At 56.1% G+C, this 26537-nt stretch overlaps 2 protein-coding genes across 9 annotated transcripts in view; both read right to left on the bottom strand.

Annotated features, from left to right (window-relative positions):
- Positions 1-1041: 1041 nt before the first annotated feature.
- SLC4A11 (solute carrier family 4 member 11) lies at positions 1042-12082 on the bottom strand. Of its 6 annotated transcripts, none has more exons than XM_058679652.1 (20): positions 11872-12082; positions 10201-10248; positions 7045-7209; positions 6878-6927; positions 6469-6700; positions 6305-6386; positions 5933-6056; positions 4322-4522; positions 4143-4236; positions 3924-4049; positions 3738-3851; positions 3515-3647; positions 3280-3353; positions 2738-2990; positions 2537-2643; positions 2281-2449; positions 2005-2178; positions 1699-1894; positions 1429-1598; positions 1042-1309 (listed from the first exon to the last, which is right to left on the bottom strand). In XM_058679652.1, exons 1-20 carry the CDS (start codon positions 12065-12067, stop codon positions 1240-1242), a joined length of 2778 nt encoding a protein of 925 aa, XP_058535635.1. In that variant the 5' UTR covers positions 12068-12082; the 3' UTR covers positions 1042-1239. The 6 variants fall into 6 exon arrangements, with proteins under 6 accessions (XP_058535635.1, XP_058535634.1, XP_058535639.1 ...); XM_058679651.1 differs by having other exon boundaries at positions 7045-7215; XM_058679656.1 differs by lacking the exon at positions 11872-12082 and adding an exon at positions 11704-11794 and having other exon boundaries at positions 7045-7215.
- Positions 12083-20351: 8269 nt separating this feature from the next.
- The window catches only part of DNAAF9 (dynein axonemal assembly factor 9), a 103021-nt gene continuing 96835 nt past the window's right edge, over positions 20352-26537 (bottom strand). For all 3 annotated transcript variants that reach the window (XM_058679302.1, XM_004585655.2, XM_058679303.1), the window contains 4 exons: positions 24566-24771; positions 23211-23276; positions 22042-22135; positions 20352-21158 (listed from right to left, as the gene is read on the bottom strand). In XM_058679302.1, the coding sequence (XP_058535285.1) occupies positions 21046-21158; positions 22042-22135; positions 23211-23276; positions 24566-24771 (479 nt within the window). In that variant the 3' untranslated portion in view covers positions 20352-21045. The remainder of the gene's footprint in view (positions 21159-22041; positions 22136-23210; positions 23277-24565; positions 24772-26537) is intronic.

Consider the following 26537-nt stretch of genomic DNA (forward strand, 5'->3'; position numbering starts at 1 on the left):
TCCTGAGGGGTCTCCTTGGTGGACCTGCCTGCGCCCTGCCTGGTGATGGGGCACCCGTGGGGCATGCCCAGGCTGCTGGGAGGGGGCTCCGATGAACCCTGTGCTACACTGCTGGTGGGTCACAGAACTTGGGGCTCATTTGCTGCTTGGCTCCTCCTGACCTGGACACGTGCCGTTACTGTCCTCCCCCTTTTTAAAAGATGTGTCTCTGTAAATGGCAGTGATAGACCAAGAGTGATTGCCACAGCCAGGGCTGGGTGAAGCCAGGAGCGCCACCTGTCTGTCGCGTGCACTCAAGGACCCGAGTCACTTGCCAGTTCCTTAGGTGCATCAGCAGGAAACTAGGTTGGGATCCCATATAGGATAGGGGAGTGCAAGCCACAACCAAGCCTGCTGGTGTCACCGCCAGCCATCTTGTCCCCTTTGTTGGTGTTTGTCACCCGTCCTCCCAAGCTGCACAGGGAGCGTGTGCCTCTGCTGCTGTCCCAGGGATGTTCAGGGTCCAGCCTGAGCCACTGCTGCTACTGTCATCGGCCCAAACACCAGCTAGCCATCAAGTGATCAAGCTGGAAACCTGGCACCATCCCCCCCAGGCAAACCAAGCCCCATACCTTCCAGCTGCAGTCCTACCACTTCCCTGAATGCCCACCATCACTTTTACTCACAGTCCTGCCCCTGCCATCCGAGTAAACAGCTGAGGACCTGTACAGAAGCCAGAAACTGCCACCCGCTGATGCAGATGTCCAGTCTGCACCCCAGCACCGTCTCCCTAAAGCTCGCTCCCAGGCCCCTCCTGCTCATGTTCTTCCCCACGGTTCCTGACCGCATGGCAAAGGCCTGCGTGTCCATGCTTCACTGGCACCCACAGTGGAACTGGAAGTGACAGCCCATAAGTGACACTCCACAACTTTGGTCCCTCCCTCCCCAAGCCAGGATGGGGCCACAGGGGTGGAGGTGGCACATGGAAGCGTAGAAAGAGCTTTATTCTCTAATCTGCATACAGCAAGTTCCTTACACAATCAAGGAAATGAGTTTCTCATCCAGGCATCTACTCTTTTATCAAAAGAAAATCCATCCAGCTTCATCTCTCCCTGGGCCACTTCTGCCCAGAGCTGCAGGCTAGTGGGGAGCAGGACGGGTGCACCTCAGGGCCCCACAGTGCCAGCTGCCCAGGGCCCCAGGGGACAGCTGTGAGAGGGTGCCCTGCTTCCCCACAGGGCCAGGGTGGACGGGGTGGCCTCAGGGCCTGTGCTCAGCATCCATGGCGTCTAGGTATTTGGCTTCAATGATTCGGGGTAGCAGGATATAACTGGAGGGGGGGAGGGCAAGAGGACCAAGAGGTGAGGGAAGGACATTGCCTTGTGTGTGTGTGGGGGGGGTGGCCAGCCCCGCCCCACCTGATCAGTGCAGCCCAGCCCCTGCCCATACCGGATGGGAATCATGGTGATCATGATGAGCGGAAAGACCATCTTCACATAGGGCAGGGAGCTCATGCCGAAGGCACAGAGCAGCAGCAGCTGCAGCACCTGCAGGCCGGTGAAGTAGTGGATCTTCCTCTGGGGCACCCTCCGGATGTAATGCGTGGGTGGGTACGAAGTCTGCGGGCAGCCAGCGGTGGGGATTGCAGATGTGTGGCACATCCCCTCCCTGCTCCGCCCCATACCCACATCCTTCCCTCCCTGGGCCCAGGCCTGCTACCTGCTCCTTCAGCAGCAGGGCCACCCGCTGGAAGAGCTGGTGGCCATCCAGGGAGGTGAGTGCAATGTACAGGAAGAGGCCGTAGAGCACAGGCTTGGGGATCCACTGCAGCGGGAAGGGCAGCAGCAGCAGCGAGAGGCCCACCAGCATGCTGGCGCCGAGGGCCGTCAGCCGCGTCTCCTTCACATTCACGATCCTGCAGGGGCCGCCCTGGGTCACTGCCCAGCTCTCAGAGACCCCTCTAGTCTCTCCCTCAGTCACAGGTGCCCCCTGCTCCAGGTTTCCATGGGCCATTGTCACACTCACGTCTCATAAATGTGCCCATTCTCCACGCGTTCTTCCACCAAGGCCAGTGCCCGCACATGCAGTGGCGAGTGTGGGTAGGCAGCATGGATCCAGGGCAGCCCAAACAGAGACAGCCCGATGTTAATGATGGCGAGCAGCAGGAGGTCCCAGTGGTAGGCAGTGCCTTTGACCAGCCTGCGGCAGATGGGCATGCATGGGCAGAGCACCTTTGGCCCTTGGAGGCCTGGGTACACACCCACCCCACCCCGCTCCTACCCTGCCCACCCCACCTCGCACCTGTTCTCTGGGGCATTCACCAAGGCAGCTACCAGGTTCTGCTCAATGAAGAAGAGCAGCGAGAGCAGGAAGCCCAAGCCCATGGCGCCGCCGATGGCTCCCAGGGACAGGGAGTGGATCTGTGCCATCTCAAACAGGTTGTCACTGGGGTTGTAGCGGAACTTGCTCACTGCAGCAGGGACAGGCGGGCTCAGTCTGTAGCTCCGCCTCCCAGAGAGGGAGCCTCCTACCCCCACCCCACGTGGTCCTGGCTCACTCTTGATTTCCTTGAAGCCATAGGAGCTAATGAGTGAGAAGGTGAGTACAGCGATGGGCAGGGCGCAGTCGGACAGAATCTCACGCACGTAGGGGTGCAGGTAGGGGCTGCAGACGCGGGGAGGAGGGGGCACATGAGCATGGCTGGGGTGCTGCACCACCCTGGCCTTTCCTCAGGCATCTTGCTTTTTTTTTTCCTCACCTCTTCTTGAACTGGTAGAGGGTGTAGCCCAGCCACAGTGTGCCCAGCATGATGAGGAGACTGAGCACAGCCGTGGCCTGGCCAGAGTGCATGGCATTGGAGCTGCCTGCCGTGGCCAGCTCCGGCGGCCCAGTCAGGAGGCTGCCATTGAGGGCGGTGTGGAAGCTGCTGTTGTGGCCAGTGTCCACCAGGCTGGGCAGCGACAGAGCCCGTTTCGTGTAGTGGGAGTGCCCGTAGTAGTATTTCCAGAAAACTGTGGACAGACTTCAGGCCTCAGCTGGCTGGGCTCAAGGATGTGGGGCAGGGGACTGGGGCTCGGGGGAGGGTAGGACTTCCAGGGAGTGGGGAACTGTTGCCTCTTCTGCCGCCCAGGACCTCAGCATCACCTCCCAGCTCCCCACTCCATCTGATACCCCATGGCACCTGGCCCAACATCTGCCCAACATTGGTCCCAGATGGGGCAGCCCTGCCTCCACCCACCCCCAGCACAGAGCCTCCCAGCTTAACCCAGTGCCCCTCGCAGGCGGCGACTCCACACTCACTTTTGACCGTGCCCTTGACCGCATCCAGCACAAAAGTGCTGGAAATGAACAGGGCGATGATCTCCTCCGTAGACCTGCAGGAGGTAACATGCCTTGTAAAGGTGAAAACTGTCACGGGGCTGGTGTGGGGGGCCCGCCTGGCAAGCTTCTCCAGCCTCTTGGGGTCATGGGCCCTCGGAGGCAGCCCTGGGTCCCCAGCTGCCGGGTGCCAGCAGCTCAGGGCAGGCCCTGTCACCTCTTAAACAGACTCATGACGAGGCTGAGGTTGAAGAAGGCGTAGAGCGCGAGGAAGAAGCTGTTCCACAGACCCGTCCACGCGTAGAAGGAGTTGAAGTCCAGGTTGTAATCGTCGCAGATGACCCGGATCACTGAGGCGGCAGAGCGGGCCGGGTGTCAGGGCTGGGCTGACCCCCGGCCCCTGCGGCAACCGGCTCCCGCCTCGGGCCCCCACACTGCACCCTGGGTGTAGATGGCCAGGGGCGCAGTTGTCAGCAGTATCACCAGTGGCTGGCCTGAGAAGAGCGCGTAGAGGAGGCCCCCGATGCTCTGGCCGGCTATGGTCTTCTGCACATCTGTGGAAGGGAAGGTTGGATGCATCCCGCAGCCCCGCCCAGCCCCACCCCACCCCGCACTCGGCCCCTCACCGATGGCCCCGTTGGTATTCTCGTCGTTGAGCGACCCGAAGGCGATGGTAGGGAGAAGACAAGCGAAGTAGAGGAATAAGGTGGTGGTGATGTATTTGCCCACAGCCTTGTTTTTCCCAATGATGCCTAGGTATGGGGGAGGGAGAGACGGCCCAGGGTCAGGTGAGGAGGCAGATGCGTGCGGGGTGGGGGACCAGGAGCCACAGCAGGGCCACGTACCGTCGGTGAAGTCCAACGCGTACACGGGGAAGCGGCGCTCGATGTCCTCCCAGATGCCCTTCCCGAAAGGGAAGAAGTCCTTGCACTTCAGGGGCTGGCGACGAGGGGACAGACACCCATAAGCACCAAGCACGCCCTCCCACAGCCCCTGCCCCATTCTCGGCCTCTGCAGCCGGTACCTTGTGTTTGTGGACGTGCAGGGAGACCAGGCTGTGTCCCTGTGTCTTGGGTGTCAGCACAGTGAGCAGCTGCCGCTGGTGCACCAAAGCCTCCTTGAACTCCTCCTCCGTGCGGGTCCGCAGGAGCTTCTGGCGGAAGGTAATGTCGGAGAACATGGTGGCAAACGTGCGTGCCACCTCCATGGCCGTCTTGGTACTTTTCTGGGAACAGAAGGAGATGCAAGGGTCACTGGGGCAGTTGCTGCCTCCTTGGTTCCTTCCCCAGAGCTCAGGCCTCGGTGAGCCCTGCCATAGCCTCCTCCACCTGGCTGCTGCATCTCTGGAATGACCACGGATCCCACCATTCCTTAGAAATGCACAAGGATTTCCTGGGAATTGAGACACAATCTACATGGTTATGACGGACAACAATGTTGCAGCCTGACAGCAGTGTGAGCATGGCCCCTCTCTCCCAGCAGCCATCATGTGGTTGTTGGGCTATGGGGCTCCCAGTGTCCAATTCTGTCCAAATGAGCTGCAAACTCACAGCAACCTCTGTCACAGGAACCTGCTCCCCACCCAGCCAAGGTGCCCTGCTGGCTCAAGCTCCCCAGAAGCAGCCCAGTGTAGGGGGGCTGGGGGACCTGTCCCCCCGATCCAAGAACTCCATCCCAGGCCGGGCTCCTGCTGTTTTGTCTCTCCTGCCAGTTGCCCACCCTCTCAGTACCACGAGATCCCATGAGGCAGCAGCTCCCAGCACATCACTGAGATCCCAGGGGATGAGGGGAGGAGAACATATTCCCAGAACCCTCTGGACCTAGAGGAGACTGGCCTGAACCAGGGGCAGGTGCAGAATTGTCTAGAAGTTAAGGGCAGCTTAAGTACTGAAGCCTTGGGAGGGGGGGGGTCTCACAGCTTCCTACTTAATAGGATTTTTTTTTTTTAAGATTTATTTTATTTTTATTACAAAGTCAGATATACTGAGAGGAGGAGAGATAGAGAGGAAGTGGAGCCGCCGGGATTAGAACCAGCGGCCATATGGGATCAAGGCGAGGACCTTAGCCACCAGGCTACGCTGCCGAGCCCTACTTAATAGGAGCTTGGGCCCCCACAGGGTTCTGCATGGCCCAGGAAGACATGGGATCCTTGGCCAGCAAATCCCAATGGCAACCTGCCACAAGCAGGACACAGGAGTGCCCAGCCGGGAGAAGGGCAAAGCCGTGATCACAGTCACAGAAGCCTTTATTTTCCTCACGAAGGAAGTACGGGGCTATGACCGTGGTGCAGGGCATCAAGCTGCCACTTGTGATGCTGGCACCCTTGTGAGTGCCAGTTCAAGTCCCAGATACTACATTTCCACTAGCTCCTGCTAAAGTGCCTGGGAAAACTTAGGAACCTGCCACCCTCATGGGAGATGGACAGAGTTCCAGGTTCCTGGCTTCAGCGAGACCCAGCCCCAGCCTATTCAACCATCGGGGGAGTAAACCAGCAGCTGTGAACTCTACCTTTCAAATTAAATTATCTTAAAAATTAAAGAAAGAGGGAAACACAAGCTTTGGACACCATCCGGGGCTATAAGGACTGGGCGGGAACCCAGGGAGGAACTGGGGCAGGCGAGCGGGAGGGGCTCACCATCTTAGGTGGGGCCAGCACGAGGATGACGAAGCGAACTTCACAGGAGTTCTCCCCCCAGTTCTGCGGGCGGACCAAGCGGCTGATACACACGTGTCGCTTCTGCAGGGCCTTCATGGTGCAGCTGGCAGCAGTGGGAGGGCACACGCACAGGGCTGGAACCCTTAGGGGGTAGGGCTCTCCCCAACGTGGAACTCCCAACCCTGACCATTGCCCCCTCCAAGGAAAAACTACAAACAAGGTGGAAGACTTGGCTCCTCTCTTCCCAGATGGCTTGCCGCCAGAGCAAAGGCACTTGCGAGCAGACCGGCCTCCATGCAAGGACCCAGGGCTCCAAGGTGGCAAGGCAGGGATGCAGACTGGGCAACTCACATGACGCAGAGCCACGACTGCTGGTACTGCACCCCCGTGACTGTGGCCGTGACACCCTGGATGATGTCTGACAGCAGGTGGACTGAGGACAGAGTAGAGGGGCGAGGTCAGCGGAGACACCCCCTGCGGGGGGCCTCCCTGCTTAGCCAGGGAACAGCCCTCACCTTTGCTCTCCATGGGGGTCCCAGCATCTGTGAAGAGCTTGGCCATGAGCAGGTCCAAGTCGCAGTCGGGCTCCATGTTTTCAGGGTCTTGCGCGAAGCGGCCCAGCATGGTGCGCAGCACGTCATCCAGCGACGTGGCCGTCTCGTTCAGGACGATGCTGGCCTGCGCCAGGAAGCCGTCCAGGTCGCGGTGGGCACGGATCTCTTCCTCGAAGTTCTTTAATTTCAGGTACTGTGGGGGGGATGCCAGGGCACACACCCACCTGGGTCCAGGGGTCAGGCTGCTGCCCTCCTCCATGGGATAACACCTGTTCTAGCAAGGCTGACCCCAGCAGCAGAGGGTGGAGGGCGTCGGGGCAGGTAGTGCAGGAGTGCAGGGGAAGCTGCCATCTCCCTCCTAGGGCCTCACCTTGCGGGAGGTGTGGAGGAGCACACAGCCACTCGTCGCAGCCTCGCCATCTGCTGGGGCAAAGCGGGCAGCTCAGGGGGCTGAGGGGGAGACCCCCGCGGCAGGCGTCTTTCTCAGCCCTGCTCAGCCCCTAGCCCAGCCCCCCAGCCCCGGTGCCGCCCACGTACCCAGCTTGGTGGGCTGCACCTGGAGGTTGACGTTGACAAAGAAGCGGATGCTCTCACTGGAAACAATGGAGGAGGTGACCGTGTCAAACACCTCATCCCCTGGGCTCTCCTCCTGGGCCTCAGCAGGGTCTTCCGTATCACATTTGAGGTAGCGCAGAGACTCAGCTGCCACTGAGAAAGACCCCCACAGTGAGAAGAGTCCCCCAACTGTGTTTGCAGGGAAGAGGGCCCTCTGCAGGCCGGGAAAGGAACCCCAAGTGGTCACACTCCACTGTCCCTAGCCCAGAGCTGACTGCCCACACTGTCCTGCAGGGGTGGGGACAACAGCATGAACGTGCCCAGACCTGGGGTGTGCTAATCCAGGTCACACCACCTGGCCCCTGCCATCACATAACAGAACCCCAACTTTAGGGTCCCAAGGGATGACAGAGCCACTGTAGGACCTAGGGAACCCCACTCCTTGCTGGTACAAGGTCCTGGAGCCCCTCCTCCCAGGGAGGGCAGGTGGCCCAGGGGCAGCATCTCGACCACGCCTTCACAACCCCCTCATGGTCTTCCTCTTGGTCTGTCTGATTCTGCAGCTGCCCCATGGCCAAGGCCCTTTCCTAGAGGAAGACTTCCTGCAAACATGCAAATGATCCTGAGGGGATGGGCCTGATCACCCTGCGGCCCCCTGCCTGGCCCCAGCACCCCAGGCCGAAGGCAGGTGCCCCAGTGTCCCAGGCCAATGACAGCACGCACCCAGCTCTCCAGGCCAACGGCTGGCACACCACACATGCCAGCTCTTGTCCTCCAGGCTGAAGGCCTTCCTCAAAGTGCCTCCCTCGGCATCTTCCTCCTCCTCTGGGAAGCTCTCCTGGGGGACCTGTCTCTCTCCTGGCCTAGCAAGGTACTCTTAAGGACTGCTCTCTGGGTCCCCTGAGGTTTGCAGTCCAGACCCCACTAGCCCTGGACAAACACCTGTCGGGGGACAAGCATGGGTCAGCAGCATACCTCCACCTGCCAGGCAGTGACTCACACTGGCTCACTCCCACTGCCTCCTTCCAGCTTCCTCTGCCCACCCCAGCCCCGAGCACAGCCTGAGCCCCTTCTAGGCAGCAGGAGCTAAGTCTGGGTCCCCAGCATTAAGGTGTCCAGGCAGTGGTGGTGCCTCCCCTGCCCCACCCCCCACCTGGTTCTAGACCTCAAGTATACCCAGAGCCAAGATAACTATTAGGACAGAAGACATCCAGCCTGGGGCCAGTGTCGCGGCTCAGTGGGCTAAGCTACCGTTTAGGATGCCCACATCCCACACCCGAGTGTCTGTTTGTGTCCTGGCTCCTTAGCTTCCAATCCAGCTTCCTGCTCCTGTGTCTGGGAAACAGCAGGTGATGGCTCCAGTCCTTGAGCCCGACACCCACATGGGAGTCCTGGATGGAGTGTCTAGCTCCTTTGCTTTGGTCTGTCTGGTCCAGCCCTAGCTGTTGGGAATGAGCCAACAGATGGAAACTCCTTATTTCTATTTCCTGTCTAGTACCCTGTTACCCTCTCATAAAAATCAATCTTACCAGAAAAGGGGGAGAAGGTTTGGCACTATGGCACGGAAGGTCAAGCTACCACCTGCAACCCCCAGCATCCTGTATTGATGAATGCCTGTTTGAGTCCAGGCTGCTCCACTTTTTTTTTAGGAGTATTAATTTTTTATCAGAAAGACAGATTTACAGGAGAAGGAGAGACAGGGAGAAAGATCCTCCATTTGCTGGTCCACTTCCCATGTGGCCACAACAGCCAGAGCTGCTTAACCAATCTGAAGCCAGGAGCCAGGAGCCTCCTCTGGTCTCCCAAGTGGGTGCAGGGTCCCAAGGCTTTGAGCCATCCTCCACTGCTTTCCCAGACAGCAAGCAGGGAGCTGGACGGAAAGTGGAGCAGTCAGAACAAGGACTGGCACCCATATGGGGTCCAGGGGATACAAGGGAAGGAGTTAGTCATTCAGCCACGGCACTGGGGCTTGGCTGCTCTACTTCTCATCCGGCTCCCTGTAATGGGAAGGCACATCTCTGGCTCAGGTACTTGGTCCCTGCCACCCACTGGGGGAGACCCCAAAGGAGTTCCATGTTCCTGCTTCAGATCAGCTCAGCCCTGGTTGTTGCAGCCATCTGGGGAGTGACTCAGCAGATGTAAGATCTCCCTGCATGGTCCCTCCCTCTCTGTATATGAATAAATAAGTCTTTTTAAAAAAAAAGATGCTGTGCCTGTTGGGGCTGTGTGGTGCCTGTGCCAAAGCATTCCTCCCTGTCCTCAGGCCGCTCCCAGTCCCGCAGCCACCACCCACCTGCACCACCCTTCCCAGGGACTCCTCGGCCTCCCCTGACACTGGGCCCTCCTTGTTCCTAGCCTTCGCTCCTGGATCCTGGAGTTACGGACTTGTCCAGCTGACACCGCCAGGTTCCTGCAGCCTTCTGAAATGCCACATCCCCACCCAATCCTTCCTGCAGCCCAGCCACGCTGCATACCCCACCTGCCCACCAGTGACCTGGGGCTCAGGGTGAGAGGTCATCACCACCACACTGAACAATCCCCCGTTCCCCCCACCACCCGACAGTCAGGTCAGACAGCACGGAGCCAGCCCAGGGACACAGAGAAGATCCACAGGGACAACGAAACAACTGGGCACGTGTATTCATTGAAAGGGACAGGAGTCCTGGCCTGCTTCCAATTCCACTTTGCTGCCAAGTGTCCCTCAGAGGCAGCACTGGACAGCTGAAGGAGTAGTAGGGTTCCAGCACCCACACGGGAGGGGACCAGACCGCCATGGCGGGTATTTGGAGAATGAAGCAGCAGGTGGAAGAGCTCCCTCTGCTTTTCTCATAAATATATCTTTTAAAAATCATCAGCATTAAAAAACAATGGGACTGTATCCCCCCCACCAAGGAGGGTGTCTGGTCACATGGGGCACTGTAGCAGGGCACCATGGCAGAGAGTACAAGTTGGTTCCTGAATCTCTGGGAGTGGGGACCCTGCCTTGCAAGGACCCCAGCCAGTGTCTGGCTTCATCAGCTGTCATTATGTAAGTGTTCTGGGGGATGGGTTCCAAAGACAGTCTCTTCCCCAGCACAGGTGGCCGACCCAGAGCTGACAGCCCCAGAGGTGACCAGGGCACACCTGCCAGGTACTCACTGGAATCCTCAAAGTGTCCATTCTGGGATAATGAAGGAGAGGAGCTACCTGCAAGGAAAACCAAAGACTCATCACCAGCCAGGAGGGCTAGTTCCCCCCACCCTACCCCTGCGGACTTCTTACCTACAGCTCCAACTCCCACCACCCTAGGGAGACAGAGGGACAGGGGACAGCACCAGAGAGGAAGCCCCCCCCCCCCCCCGAGCTGGCCTGAATTTAAGGAATTCACTGCACAGGCCATCAGCTGGGGGCTGCCCAGGTGGGCAAGGGTAAGGAGGGGACAGAGTTCTGCCCCATCCTCTACTTCCAAGCCTGGCCCCATGCCAGGGTCCTGCTTGCTCCCTGCAAGGTGCTCCTGTCTGGAGGACCCTGTGTGTAGTTTCTCCTAGCACCGCCACCTCCTCCCCACGCAGGCACCCTGCACAGACGTGTGTGCAGGGCCTGGGACAGTGCCGGCTGTTCAAGCCACGCATCATGTGCAAAGGAAGAGACAGGCGCTGGACAGGACTGTAGACCCTGGGGGTCAGGGGCTGGGGGTCGCGTGATGCGGTTGCACCCTGGAGGGCGGAGGGCGAGCTGGCACTGGATCTGGAAGAATCACACCAGGCTGCCCTGGGCTAAGAGAGTAAGGCTGGGGCTGTGTGTGTGGGGGGGTCTCCCTGCACTGCACTGCACTGGGCAGCAAGATGAGCCTGGAACCCGCGGGTGCTGAGACCTCCCTGCGCACTTCCGACAAACCACGCCTCGCCCGCGACATTTCTCCCACAGAGGCTAAGGACCTGAAGACGGCATCGCAAGGCGCCCAGCCCACAAAGCCGGCCCAGATTTTTCCCACCACCTGCGCGCCCATCCCTGCTCGCTCGAGCCGCAGGAACTCACGGCCCCAGGTCTGTGCAGCCCAGGGCATCCCCGTTCTCCCCGGGGACCCTCGACGGCTGCGCGTCCCCGCCTGAGCCAGGCTCGGCCGCCTCCGCCCGGCGGCCCTCCCTCTGTACTCGCGCCACCCGCGCACCCACCGCATGGCTGCAGATGGAACACGCGCCGGGCGGCCGTGGCCATGGCCTGGGCCGCTGGGCGCTCCCGCCTGCCGCACAGACACACACGTCCGGGGCTCCTCCGGAGCTACGGGACCCCGAGAAACGGCGTCGCACACGGGCGGTCGGTCGCCGGCGACACACCCCCGGCCGCGCCTGGGTCCTAATGCCGCGCCGGCGCCGTGCCCGCCGGCGGAGCCTCCGAGGGCGGGTCCGCGCGCCCGCCTCGCGCCTTCTCCCGCGGGAGGGCCGCCCGACGCTCGGCGCGCTAACGCCCGGGAGCCGGCGGCGACGGGCCCAGCCGCACAGAACCGGCCCCCTCGCGCCTAAGCGTCGCGGGGTTAGGGGCTGGGCAGCTTCTGGAAGGAACCTAGAAGAGTCCGGGACCCACAGAGCCCACGGTCACCGCAAAGGGTCGCGGGAGCGTTCCGGGCATCCCGTTTAAGGGCGCCGCGGGCCACCGCCCTACCTCCCTGCGGCTGGGGGCCTCACCCGGGCCCCGCCCGCCGGCCGCTCCGCCTTCATCATTCATCCCGTGGGCTTGGGCCGCCAACTCTCGTGCTTCTCCTCCTCCCCATCCTCTCCCTCCCCCTCCTTATCTTCCTCCTCCTCCTCCAGGAAGCGCGCCTTGACTCACTAGACGAGCCGGCGCGCATTCCCTGGGTCACGCCCTGGCCCGCGGAGCCGGCCCCCCTTCCTGGCTCTGTGGCTTCGGGTTCGCTCGCCGAGCGACTCGTGGCTTCTCTGCTTCCCAAAATGGCCCCGCCACCGGTTTCCCGCCCGGAACCCGGGTGCCCCGCGAGTGGAGCGCGAGCGCGAGCACGCGCCGCCATGGGGAGGGGCGAGGGGGAAGCCTCGGTCCAATGCAGCCGGTGCGATCAACCGCCGCCACCGGCTGGCCGGACCAGAACCCGCGGGGCCTCAGTGACCCAGGGACACGCACCGTGGCAGTCTGCCTCGCCCCTTCCCCGCGTCCTCCATCCGCGGACGGTGGCTGAGCACCAGGAGGGCGAGCCCACCTGCCCGCAGGGTGCCTGGCGCCGCGCCAGAGCCTCCAATTCGGCCGGCGGGAGGTGAGCGCGCGGCTGACAGGTTTGCCCTCCCGCAACCTGAGGAGCTAGCCTGCGGGTGCTCCTTGCGGAGAGAAGGCGAGGGTTCGGGACAGCCTTTGGGGAGCCACGCAGTGGGTTTGCAGCGAGTGGAATCCGGACGGACCACCAGTGGGGACCCCGCGCCCAAAGCCCGCTAGCTCGAGCCCCAGCCTTGTCACTGGGGTGGTGGCATGGAGGTTAAGCCGGAGCCGCTGACCAGGTTGCTAGGCTGCCCTCCCCCTTCAAAGCCAACTAGTGTACCTCTAGCCTCTCCGGTTCGGGGCGGCCTCCCCACAACTCCCAAGCCCCTGGCCCTTATCAGTCGCTTCTTCCCGGAAGCCGGCCCGGGTTAGAGGCAGTTTTTCACTTCACACGGGTCTACACCCTTTGAGCTCTCCCAGGCAGCAGGAGCCCACGGCTGCAAGCTTCCCGGGAGCCTTGGGTGCTTGTCTCTCAGGGATGGCCCTGCCCTTTCCTGGCAGCTCTGCTCCTCTGACTTCCCTGGAGAGCCCTCAAAGCCCCAACCACCTGCTATACACTGTCAAAGGGATCAGAGGCCAAGGGCGAAACCCTGCCTGTTCTTGTACCCGGCTGGGCCCTCATGTTAGCAAGCAACGGGAGGTGCCCAGGCCCAGACACACTTCTCTCATGGGCCTTGGGGTCTCTACACTTGGGAGGGACACAAAACCATGTCTGCTGGGTCCCCTGAGACACCTCATGGTAAACATCTTTTAAAAACTCATTTTTAGGACCCAGCACAGTGGCCTAGCGGCTAAAGTCCTCGCCTTGAACACGCCGGGATCCCATATGGACGCCAGTTCTAATCCAGGTAGCTCCACTTCCCATCCAGCTCCCTGCTTGTGGCCTGGGAAAGCAGTTGAGGACAGCCCAATGCATTGGGACCCTGCACCCACGTGGGAGACTTGGAAGAAATTCCTGGATCCCGGCATCGGATCGGCGCAGTACCAGCCATTGCGGCTCACTTGGGGAGTGAATCATTGGACGGAAGATCTTCCTCTCTGTCTCTCCTTCTCTCTGTATATCTGACTTTGTAATAAAAATAAATAAATCTTTAAAAAAAAACCCTCATTTTTATTGGAAAGGCAGATTTACAGAGAGAAGGGGAGACAAACTTTCCATCTGCTGGTTCAGACTCCCCAAAATTGTCTGCAAGGGCTGGAGCTGAGCCAGTCTAAAGCCAGGAGCTAGGACCCTCCTCTTGGTGTCCTACGACCGGGTGCCCAAGGACTTGAGTCATCCTTTACTACTTTCCCAGGCCACAAGCAGGGAGCTGGGTCAGAATTCTGGCACTTGCAGGTGAAAGATTAGCCAGTTAAGCCATCACACTGGGCTCCAAGATTTATTTTATTTTAAAAGCAGAATTAGAGAAAGAGAAGTCTTAACAGGGAGATCCTTCGTGCACTGATTTCACATGGTCAGAAAGAGCAAGGCTGAGCCAGATGGAAGCCAGGAGCCAGGAACTTCTGGCTTTCCTACATAGGTACTTGGACCATCTGCTGCTTTCCCAGGTGCATTAGCAGGGAGCTGGATCAGAAGTAGAGTAACTAGGACTTGAACTAGTGCCCACATGGCGTGTGGGAGTCCAACACAGTGACTTCCGCTGCCTTCCTCTTCAAACCAGAGCAGGTTGTTGCCTGGGATCTGTTTTCTCAGTCTGCACACCCTCCTTGCCCTTAAGCCCTTCTCCCCCTTCAGTGGCTTCTCAGAGTCCCTGCTACCATTCGGGAGGGGGCGCCATCCACCTTGGCCAGTCCCTAGCTCTTCCTGCTATCACGCCTTAGCAGCCATGGCTGCTGCCCGGTCCTCCAGAATGAGCTTCCAGATGCCAAAGCGTGAAGTTCGCAGGCTCAGCTCCCGCCTTGGTGCACTCCACCACTTCTTGTCTCAGAAGCCTTCTTGGCTTACACTATGTGTGTCCCTAGGACCAGCGAGTGGCCTAGAAGTGAGGATGCGTCTCAGGGTGCCTGCAGCCTGTATTGTAGCACCTGGAATTAGGTGGATTCTGGTTTCCGAGTAATGAAGACCTTGGGAGGCACTTAGTTTGGCTCTGCGCATTTGCATGCACGCACGCGTACACACATACACACACCCCTGAGCTCCTGCTGTCTCACAACAATTTGGGGGGGGCCTGTGTTTGAGGTGCCCCTGGGTGGGTGGAGGCCTCTCTCCAGAGCACTCGCCTCCGAGGATACAGAGAGGCTTTGGCAGGGAAGGTACCAGGGCCTAGCTAGTTCTCCAGCCCCTTCTGAGTATCTGATCATGTCTAGCTATAAGACCAAGAAATTGAAAAGTCTTTTTAGGTAGCAAATTCCATACATTTTTGGTTTCCCTTATCAAATCATCTTTTCCTTTCCTGTTGTCCTTATTTCTGTATTATTTGTGCCTTCATCCAGGCGTGAAATTTCAGAGATGTAAAGTTTCTTAAGAATGTGACAGCAGGTGGGAGGGAGGGTAGAGTGGGAAGTGTCACTAAGCTCCTAGGTCTGTGTATGTGAAATACATGGAATTTGTTCACTTCATATACATTTAAAAATTGAATATAAAATTTAAAGTGACACCAGGAGAGGACAAAAACTTAAGTGTCTATTGATGCAGAAAGGCAGTGGTAAAACAGGCTAAACTGACACATGTTCACACTTATTTTCGTATTTTTGTATTTATTTATTTTTGGGTCAGTCGCGGTGGCCTAACGGCTTAAGTCCTCACCTTGAACACGCTGGGATCCCATATGAGTGCTGGTTCTAATCCCGGCAGCCCCACTTCCCATCCAGCTCCCTGCTTGTGGCCTGGGAAAGCAGTCAAGGACAACTGAAAGCCTTGGGACCCTGCTCCCGTGTGGGAGACTTGAAGGAAGCTCCTGGCTCCTGGCTTTGGATCAGCACAGCACCAGCCGTTGTGGTCACTGGGGGAGTGAATCATCGGATGGAAGATATTTCTGTTTCTCCTCTTCTTTGTATATCTGACTTTGCAATAAAAATAAATACATTTTAGAGACAATGAGAGAGAGAAAAATGTTGTCCGCTGGTTCACTTCCCAAGTGGCCACAATGGCCAGAGCTGAGCCCATCTGAAGCCAGGAGCCAGAAGCTTCTTGCAGGTCTCCCACGCAGGTGCAGGGTCCCAAGTCTACTTTCCCAGCTTACAGTCAGGGAGCTGGATGGGAAGTGGAGTAGCTGGGACACAAACCAGTGCCCACATGGAATTCCAGTGCATGCAAGGTGAGGACTTTAGCCACTAGGCTACCACGCTGGGCCCAGTATTTTTTTTTTTTAATTGCATCTGCTACTTCGACACCAAATTTATGCACGTGAAGGCAACTTTTCCCACTTTATTATTTGAGCTGCTCAACTCAGCCATGGGAGGCCTGAGAACAACAGCAATAATCTACATAAGTGCATTTATTTTGCTTCTAATATTTGAGACTGAAAAAAAAAAGAGTCCTTGAAGTTGTTTCAGGGCATTGGGTTTTTTCCACTTTGGCTTTTTCCACTTTTACTTCAAGGTCATCCCCCTGGTTCCTGTCTAATTACTCATGCTGTCTTTTCAATTGTTCTTCAGAACCAGTGCTCCACCTGGCCGCCCCTCCTCTCCCCTCCCCATAGTGGTGGGGAGGGACTGGCCTTTATTTGGTTGAAGATGTGATCTTCACACTCCCACCAAAACTGATGGGGTCTCCCAGGTACACTGGCCAGATGAGGACAATCTTCTCAATCAGCACTGGAAAGTGGCTAGACCTTTTTATTTTTTCCCTAAAGATGTATTGAAAGGTAGTTACGTAGAGGGGGAGACTGAGATGTCTTCCACTGGCTGGTTCACGTCCCTGCTGGGCCAGGTGGAAGCCTGGTGCCTGGAGGTTCATCTGGATCTCTCACAAATGTGGCAAGTAACTGGGCACTTGGGCCATCCTCTGCGCTTTTTCTAGACCATTAGCAGGAAGCTGGGTGAGAAGTGGAGCAGCTGGGACACTAACTGGCACTTACTTGGGATGCCAACATTGCTAGCTTTACTGCCATTTCACAATGCTGGCCCCAGTGGCTAGAATGCTCTAAATATAAGCTTTCTCGTCTCCTGGTTAAAAATCAGCACCACAGCCAGCATGGTGTAGCTAGTTAAGCCACCGCGTAAGACATGGGCATTCCCTTTGAGCCCCGGTTCAAGTCCCTGCTGCTCCATTTCTGATCCAGTCTCCTGAAGATGCTTGGGCCTGCATACCCAGGTGAGACCAGAATGAGGTTCCAGGCTCCTGGTTTCTGTCTGGTCCAGCCCTGGTCATTGCAGCCATTTAGGGAGTAAACTAGAGAATGTATCTCTTTATGTAACTCTACCTTTCAAATAAATGAATCTTGTCACCACAGTGGGAAAGCTGTGTTTCCTATCTGTAGACCAGACCAGCAGAAAGCAACACAGAATTCTGAACATCAAGGCACTCAGAGAGGGCCTGCAGGGGCTGTTTGAGCCTGCTCAGAGTGACATGGGCTTGGGAGGGGCCATTTGCAAATGGGCCTGGAAGCACATGGTCAGGCCAAGCACCCCATTCTTCCTGACCATAGGGATTTGGTCAGAGATGGTAATGCAACCAGGAAGAGGTTGGGTCTTGCTTTGGGGATGTTGGCGTCACAGTGGTGGCATAGAGGAAGCTTACCACCAGGACAGTGGGTAGCCCTAAAGGGCAGCTAGAGCGCCCTCTGGTAGGCTGCATGTGGGCCCCTGAGACTGTCCCCTCTACTCCCCATAGCAATGACTTTGCCACCATTCCTGGTGCTAACCTCAAGAGCCTCTACAGGAAACCTGCTCCGACTCACTTTTCATGTCTGTTTCCAAGTAGAGGGGTTCCAGCTCCTGCTGTCAGTGGCGCTCAGGTCTCTGTAGTCCTGTTCTTGCGGTGGGCTTCAGGGCTGAGAGCCCCACTGAGGCCCCCAGCAAAGTTCCTCCAACTGGTCCCTCACCACAGGAGGCACAGCAGCCAGCTCCAGCCAACTCCAGACCCTGACGTCAGGTTAGATAGGCAGGAGGCTGGAGGTGGGGGCCGGGGAGACAGAGGAGGGAGATGGAGCCCCCACCTGCATTCCCCCAGGATATCGGGTTCCTCTCAGGCAGTTTTGTATTTGCTTTGTGAAACACTAAGTGATCTCCAGAACTTCCAAAGCCAAGATTCCAGCTCAAGGCCAGTCAAGGCCTGTACACCCCTCCCCAGGATACTTCCCCTTCACCTCCTGGTGTCACAGGAAGTAAGGTCATTTTGTGTCTCCTGCAGGGAGGATCAGATCCTCCTCTGCTTTGCTGGGGGAATATGAGCCACCCCATGCCTGGGTGGAAAGGCCTGGCCAAGGGCAGTTAGGCCCGCACCACCTGGGGTAGAACAGCAAGACAGGGGTATGGTGTGGTGTGGTGTGGTGTGGTGTGGTGTGGTGTGGTGTGGTGTGGTGTGGTGTGGTGTGGTGTGGTGTGTGAGGGCAGGGGCGCCATTTGTCTGCCATCTGATCAGCTTCCAACTGACCATGCCAAGGCTGAGCACTGGGTGTGCTGACGCTAAGGCTCTTAGCGTACTTGACAGGACTGAGGACAGCAGCTATGCCACCCACGCCAGGAGGAGGCCACCAGCATGCCTGTTTTCCCATAGAGCCTGGAACCCCTGTGCCCACGGCTGGCTTCCTCGTGCCTGAGGCCCCTGGAGTGACCAGTACAGACAGTAACCAGAGCCTTGCTGATTCAGTGATTGTTTATTGGTCCTTAGCATGACATCTCAATTACCAAGGTCAATTTCACATACACAACCGCTGGTAAAAACATGTAAAATAATATAAAAATAAATTGAAGGCTACTTTTATATATTTACTGAATTAAGTAGTGTAATAAATACTATAATAAGCAAAAAAGCTTCATTCACACAATTCAGTTTCACTGAAGTTACAGTAGTGTTTGTAAATATGAGTTTTAAAATTTAAGTTACAAATATTAAAGCACTGAGAAACTAATATAAAAGTGAATTTTGGCACGTAAGTGAGCTCTTCTGTCATTAGTGTTTGACAAGCCAGGACCTTGCAGAAGCCCGACTATCCAACTAGGCCGGCAATATGGCCAAACACTTACTTGTTTACAATCTTTGAGTTCAACTTTTCCCTTTTGAGAAGCACAAAGAGCAACCTAGAGCTTATTACTGTGCAAAAATTCCCCAACACCCTAGCAGAATTTTGGAGGTTCCTTTCCCTTACAACCCAACGAGCCACTGTCCAGGTGTGAGGGCAGGCGGCCCCTCAGGCTCAGCGGGATCCTGTTTTTCTACGATTTTTGCCTCTTCCTGCCAATCAAAACCAGAAAAATCCTGCATCAAAATAGAGACAGTCCATAACTTCAGCGACCTGGACCTTATCTCATACACTCCGGTGATAGCATACACTGAAGCTGCTAACAGGGAAGCTGGCAGAGGCATGCAAGCCCCTGGAGGATGGCCACCTGTCCCGAGCCCGGCCCCATGCCCTGGCTGGCTCTCTGGCATCTACTCCACAGTGCCACAGCTCTCCTCTTGCTCCCCTGCTGGGGGAAGGGGAAATCAAGTGGATACCAAAGTCACAGGCAGAACCAAGAGGCCTGGCAGGTTTGGAAAGAGGCAGTGCAAGGAGACACTCCTGCCCCCTCCATCCTCCAAGAGCTCACATGCATACATAGCTGCTGCACCTCCTTACCAGGGGTGCAGTGGGCACCCCAGGAATGCTCTCTCTCCAATGTGCCCCTTCACATGCCCCAAGAAGGCCAAGGAGCCTCTTTTTTTTTTTTTTTTTTTGCTTTTGATACTTCTTCATGTTTTGATTTTTTTCTTTTGAATCACAGTTTCATTTGCAAGTTGAGGTAATCACATCACAGTTTCCCCCAGAGGGGAGAGGGGCAGGATGGTGGGCAAGTGGTGAGAAAGCATTTCCAGGGTCAAAGGGGAGAGACCAGAGCCCCGAGCAGCACAGTATGTGCGGTGGGAGGCCCTGCTCATAGGCAGCTCCAACAGATCCCCCTTTAAAAACTCTTGTGTAGCAGCCCCACTGCAGGGAAATGGCTTGAGCTCCCAGACGGAGCACTTTTACACTTGAAGGAAATGGCCTGTGCTTCCCACCCCCACCCTCCCCTTCCCATCTCCCTTTTCTAAGGCTGCTCAAGTTTGAGTTTTTAAAAAGAGCTCAGTAGAGCTGAAGGAAGCTACAGTAACACATTGCTTAGTCATCAATTGCACTTGAGACTGCCAGCAGGAGGCAGCCCTCGGGACACAAGGCCTCTGGCCAGCCAGAAGCTGGTTCCGAGGGCTTCTGGAGCTGGGTCTGGAGCACATGGGTTTCACAGAAGCCTTCCGAGATGCAAGGTTTCTTACTCAACAGTGAGTTTTGTTCTTTTGGCTTCAAATACAAATTGTTTTTTCAAATATAACTGTTTTCTCCAATACAATAGTACCTTACTGACAAACCCTTGCACACAGGCCTGACTCCATGTGCTCTATCCCAGCACTCCTCTGGGCCAGGGGCCTTTCTCAGACCCCCTCTACATTACTAGACATTTTGCTGGTTTCACCTATGTGCTTCTTCCTAAGGCATGCAAAATACTACGTGAAATTCCAAACACGTTTGCAGTGTGGGCGGCTGGTGCTGCAGCCCTTGCACACATCACCTAAGGAGCACTGCCTGTGGCCCCCGGCCTCACAATCACTGCGAAGGTCAGGCAGCGGCCACAGCTCAGGTCCCCTCTGCTTTACAGCTGAGCTGGAGACAAAGCTGCTGGAAGGAATTTTAACTTAGAAGCTAAAATTCTCTGAAGTCCCTGTCCTGAGGAGCCAAATGAAGCCAGGGCTGCCAATGATGCTTTGGGGGGAGGGTGTGAGGTTCCTGGAGTTTGGAGCTGAGAAGCAGGCCCTCTCTGGCAAGGTTGGAGCTGGAGACCAACAGTCCACAGGTGACCAGGCCCCAGGGCCAAGCCTTGGCAGCTGGAGTGCAGGCCCCTCAACACAAGGCAAAGTGTGTGTGTGTGTGGGGGGGAAGGATGAGGAGGGCGGGGACCGGGGCATCAGGCTTGTTCTTGTCCCTGAAGTAGGAAATCTCAGTGGTCGTACAGACACTTCCAGAGCTATCATAAGGGATGCTTATGTCAGCTGGAGAGACACGCGCTTCTGGGAAGCCACATGCTTCTCCCTCAGTTTTGGCTGTGGAGAAATCCCTCATTTGAGAACAAGCCGTGGTCTGGGCCCAGACAGCCTGTACTGGGCCAGGCCAGCCGGCTCCTTGAATAGCAGGAGCCTAAGCAGGGAGGACAGCTATCCTCCTAGTGCTGTGGGCTCTCCAAGGGCAGCACCAGGAGCCTGAGGCCTGGCCCGGCCCCCCAGCTAGAGGGCAGAGGAGGGATCCTTCTAATTCCCAGCAGCTCCTCGGGGCAGGCTGGTGCTCCCACAGTGCCTCAGCAGTCACAGAAGGTGCCTTCAGCAGGGAGCCAGGGTCTGGTGCCGCCAGCTGCCAGCCATGGAGCGGCCAGGCCCAGCTGCTCTTCTGGAAGAGGCCCCCGTCCCCACCACCAGGGGTGCAGGTGATGCTCTTCAGAGCTGTAGAGAGAGGAAAGCAGACACACACTCAAGGCAGCACACAGAGACCAAGGAGAACGAGTCCAGCCCCGCCTGGGGACCTATTGGGTCCTCTCAGGGCAGACACTGCCGGAGCACTGCCTGGCCTCCCTCTAGGGCTTCTGCTCGAACAGGTCATGGTACTCCTGCTGCTCCAGCTCACGGTTATACTTCTCGATCTCCCGGTTGGCTTCTTCCACATAGTCATTCATGAACTGGTCCATGACTAGCAGCTCATTAAGGAAGATAGCATTGAGCCTGGATGAGGAAGAAGGGGAGGAGAGGCGGCAGAGAGGTGGGAGCTGCCTCTGGCCCCGAGGGGGCTGTGGATGGGTGAGTCTGGGACCTAACCCCAGGTAGGTGCCTGACAGGTTCCTTTTACATCCTGGCAACTTTCCAGATGGGAAGAGTGCCAGGGTGCTAATGTGGGGCCCTAAATGGAGTAGTGGGACATACCCCACAGTTTTCAGCAGCACAGGTTGAAGCCCCCGGTCACACATCCCACTCTATCCCTCTGTTCACAGATAAACCTCAGTATCTCAGCATAGAAATCAGGGTGCCATGGCAGCTGCATTCAAACCATAGTCCAAAGAATAACATAAGGGAGAAACTGGACTTCAACAACCTCTCTCTCTCTCTAATGGACTTCAACAACTTTTCTCTTTTCTTCTCTCTTGATCTGCCTGTACACCACACTGAAGCACTTGGTTCAAATACTGGCTACTTTGCTTCAGATCCAGCTTCCTTCTAATGCAGACCCTGAGGAGGCAGCAGATGATGGCCCAAGCACTTGGGTACCTGCCACCTATGTGGGAATGAGGGATGAACTTCAGGCCTTTGGCTTCAGCTGTGGTTCCTGTGCACATTCGGGAAGTGAACAAGTGGGTTTAAGTTCTCTTTCTATCTCTATATGTCTATCTGTTTCTCTGTATTCTAAATAAAATGAGAAAAATTTGAGAAAAGGTCAAAATCAAAAGCCCACCTTAATGATCGGTCCTGTGCTCCCAGCCCAGCCTGGTCCACGGCTTATGGCAGCCCAGCAGACACCCAGGGCACACACGAGGCTCCACCCCCACACATTCCAGAGGAACCAAGCTTGGCAAGGATACGTGGGTGAAAATCAGTCTTGTCACCAAAGAAGTTAACGAACTGGGTGCCATTATAGAAGTAGCCTGCAGGCAATGGGTCCAGGTGGCGTTTTACCTGTAGGGAAAGAGTCTTGTCAGAATTATCCAACCACTTCCAATCATTTCCTCTGTCACTGGAAAACAATCAGGCCTAAGAGCCTACTCTGCAAAGTGGATGAGCCAGGAAATCAACAGTTCCCAGCAACCCTCAGGGCATGATTGCTGCGCCAGGAGTGAGGAATTCTGGGAATTCCAAGTTTGGATTGCTCCTGACACTCCTTTATTGGCTCTCTCTCCTCACCTTCCCTCCTTCCTCCTCAGTGTCTCCTAGAATCACTTTTAAAAATAAACTATGCAATAACAAAAAAACAAAGCCAAAAAAAAAAAAAAAACCAAAAAACAACTATGCATACCCAAGTCTTCTGTGAAGGTCTGCTTTGAGGGGAACACAAAACGAAGACTGATTCCACACCCCGCCTCCCCAAAAAGGACTGATTCCTGAGGCCATACCTTGTTCCCAGGGCATCCATGCTGTCCAAGCTGGCTGTGAAGGTGTCCCTGGAGTCTCCTCCTGCCCCCCACCTCCTCATCACTGAGACTTAGGAGTCCTGGGCCGGGACTGTTTCTTTTGGCCTTTTGCTCTCAACTCCCCAGGAAAAGGCCCCAGTTGGGTTGGGAAGGCTCACCAAGACCCTCACACGCTGACCTTCAGATTCTACAACCTCCCCCTCCACAATTGCTTCCCTGATGCTATCTTCCTGCAGGAATTAGCAGGTGAGCATGCCATAGTACTCCTGCTGCCCACTGCAGACTGTGATGTGCTTCTGGGGTCTGGGGCTTCCCTAGACCTTGAGCAGTTTATCTTGAACCGAGGTCTTCTGTGTGCTGTTTGGACAGGGAGACCATGCAGGCCTCAGTACCTGTTCCTCCCCAGATGCTGGTCCTCTAGCTTAGGTGCAGGCCACCAGGAGGATGTCTGCTTTCTTCTCCCCGAAGCTTGGGGCTGTGTCTATCCAGATTCCTTCTGTAGCCAGCCAGAGGGAATCAAGACTTCCAGCATGCCCTACAATCAGCTCCTGGGGTCAGACTCATTTATGCAAGCCTGGAAGGATGGCCTGAGGCTACTGAGGACAGGCCAGGGCTGGACTCACGTGGATGTTCTTGATCTCCTGCTGGGTCAGCATTCCTCTGGTCTTCAAGGCTTTCCTCTGAGGCTTCTGTGTAGAGATGCAGGGAGGGGTTGCACTGTAGCACAGCCAATAACACTGGGGTGGGCCAGGGATGAGATGTCCTGGTTTAGACACGATAACTTGCCCCCTTGTCTCTTGAGGAGACAGTTTTCTTTCTTTTTTTATTTTTTTATTAGAAAGTCAAATATACAGAGAGGAGGAGAGACAGAGAGGAAGATTTTCTGTCCACTGATTCATCCCCCAAGTGGCCACAACAGCTAAAGCTGAGCTGATCCAAAGCCAGAAGCCTGGAGCCTCTTCCGGTCTTCCACACGGGTGCAGGATCCCAAAGCTTTGGTCTGTCCTGGACTGTTTTCCCAGACCACAAGCAGGGAGCTGGATGGGAAGCAGGGCTGCCGGGATTAGAACTGACGTCCTTATGCGATTCCAGCATGTACAAGGCGAGGACTTTAGCTGCTTGGCTACCATGCAGGGCCCAGACAGCTTTCTTGACCCAGAGCCCTGTGAGAGAGCAGGCAGTAAGCAGAAAGGGGACCCAGTGCTTTTGCAAATGGGCATGGTTCTCTCAGACTCTCGTGCTTAGGCTGTGCCAATGACAGGGCCAAGAGAGCCTGGGGTCCCACAGTTAGGTTCTAGGAGCTTCTTCAGTGAGGCAGCCAACAGCACAAGCAAAGGTCCCCGCTGAGCACCTATGGAAGATCCAGTCCTAGCTAACTCTATTCCCACAATTTGGGGACAGCCAGTCCCCTGTGCTGAGATTTATGCTAAGCAGCTTAGCTCCCCTAGCAAAAAGACAACCATGTTGGCCCAGCAGCGGCTCCAAGTGCTTTCTTCTCACATTCAAAGTTCCCTTGGAGAATTGGAAGGGTCCAAGAGGGGTGAATTTAGGGGAAAGCATCATGAGGTAGCACATGGGACTCTCAGAGCCAGTGGGATCCCTGAAGTGTGGTCCTAGCTGTGCTAGCTTTGCTTGGGCATCAAAATGCACCTCTGGGCCCAGTGTGGTAGCCTAGTGGTTAAAGTCCTTGCCTTGCATACACCAGGATCCCATATAGGTGCTGGCTCATATTCTGGCTGCTCCACTTCTCATCCAGCTCCCTGCTTATGGTCTTGGAAAGCAGCAGAGGATGGCTCAAATCCTTGGGACACAGCACCCACATAGGAGACCTGGAAGAAGCTCCTGGCTTTGGATCAGATCAGCTCTGGCTGTGGCAGCCACTCAGGGAGTGAACCAGTGGATGAAAGATCTTTGTCTCTCTTTTCTGCAAATATTTCCAATAAAAATAAATAAATCTCAAAAACAAAACAAAACCCACCTGCTTAGCTGACTGCCGCAACCAGTCCTTGACAGTGTCTTCCTTCAGGGAGCAGCCGATGAACACAAGGTAGCATTCCTGCTGTCTGCTGCCATCTTGGGGTGTGTTTCTGGGGTCGGGCGGTGGTGTGGGTCCCTCCAAAACTGGAACGATGCTCAAGGAATTCGCCAGGGTGTTGTGACAGACCTCCATGACCCTCTCAGAGTCTGCAAGGAGACCACACACTCATGGGATACTGTCCCGGACAGACAAGGCTATGGTGATTGTGACAACGCAGGAGACTGGGCAGGACTCACAAGAAAACTCAGTCACAGGAGCTGACATGATGGTGGCAAGTAAGAAAGAATGAAAAGAGAAAAGAGCAGTGAAAGCTTCTAGCTTAGCTGTTTGGAGAACTGAGTTGTGTACTAGTAACCTGAGTGGGGCAGGTTAAGCCTCCTGGCAGCTCCCCACTACTGTGCCTGGGAAAGCAGTGAAGCATAGCCTAAGTACCCAGGCCCCTTGCCTGACATGGGAGACTTGGAGGAAGCTCCTGCTCCTGACTTCGGACCAGCCTGACTGTTGCAACCATTTGGGAAGTGAGCCAGTCAAAAGAAAATCTCTCTTACTCTAACATTTCCGAATAATTTTTTTAAAAAGATTTATTTATTTTTATTACAAAGTCAGATACACAGAGAGAAGGAGAGACGGAGAGGAAGATCTTCCCTCCGATGATTCACTCCCCAAGTGAGTGCAATGGCCGGTGCCAGGAACTTCTTCCAGGTCTCCCACGCGGGAGCAGGGTCCCAAAGCATTGGGCTGTCCTCGACTGCATTCCCAGGCCACAAGCAGGGAGCTGGATGGGAAGTGGAGCTGCCGGGATTAGAACCGGCACCCAAATGGGATCCCTGCGCGTTCAAGGCGAGGACCTTAGCCACTAGACCACGCCACCGGGCCCCCAAATAATTTTTTTAAAGGGAGAATACAAGAGCAAGAAATGATTTATTGGCTGGAGGAGGCATCTCACTTTTGCATCTATCACATCTGAGAGACCATAACACCTAGGAAGGAAGACATCTGTGGAGTAGGGAGTTGAAGCAAAGAAATGTCCCCTTGGGGTGTGTGTGGTGGGGAGGGGCTCTCCAGGGAGAGCAGAGAAGCTAAGGGCAGGGTCAGCAGTAGGACGGTCACTCAGAAAACCATGAGAAAAGCACCCTAGGTGACTGGAGATACAAAAGGCAAGATTCCCCACAAGACAGAGGAGAGGGCCCGGCGGCGTGGCCTAGCGGCTAAAGTCCTCGCCTTGAAAGCCCCGGGATCCCATATGGGCGCCGGTTCTAATCCCGGCAGTTCCACTTCCCATCCAGCTCCCTGCTTGTGGCCTGGGAAAAGCAGGAGAGGACGGCCCAAAGCTTTGGGACCCTGCACCCGCGTGGGAGACCCGGAAGAGGTTCCTGGTCCCGGCATCGGATCGGCGCAGTACCGGCCCGTTGCGGCTCACTTGGGGAGTGAAACATCGGATGGAAGATCTTCCTCTCTGTCTCTCCTCCTCTCTGTATATCCGGCTTTCCAATAACAATAAAAAAAAAAAAAAAAAAAAAAAATTAAAAAAAAAAAAAAGACAGAGGAGAAAGGCCCAGGACAGAGAGGTTAACCCAGAACAAGGAAGGAGTCAACAGCAGCTCTGAAAAGGAAGTGGCCTTGTTTGTGGCCTTCTTGGAACAGAGCGAGCAGTGTGAACTGGGATGGAGTCTTCTGTCCTGACAGCTGACGTTCCACAACAGCACACACACCTCTCCCAGCCTCCAGCCATAGGAGCCCATCTGGGTTTCCTAGAATGTGCCTTTTGCCTCTTGGCCACTGCAAAAATTGCTCCTTGTCCTGGAATCATCTTGCCTTCTTCAATGCTGAACTGATGAACTATCCTTGAGTTGGGGCCATCCCTGACTCCCAGCCCTGAACAGTCCAACAGGTTATGAAGCTCCAGAGGTCT

This window comes from Ochotona princeps, chromosome 22, assembly GCF_030435755.1.
Source record: "Ochotona princeps isolate mOchPri1 chromosome 22, mOchPri1.hap1, whole genome shotgun sequence".
NCBI lineage: Eukaryota > Metazoa > Chordata > Mammalia > Lagomorpha > Ochotonidae > Ochotona > Ochotona princeps.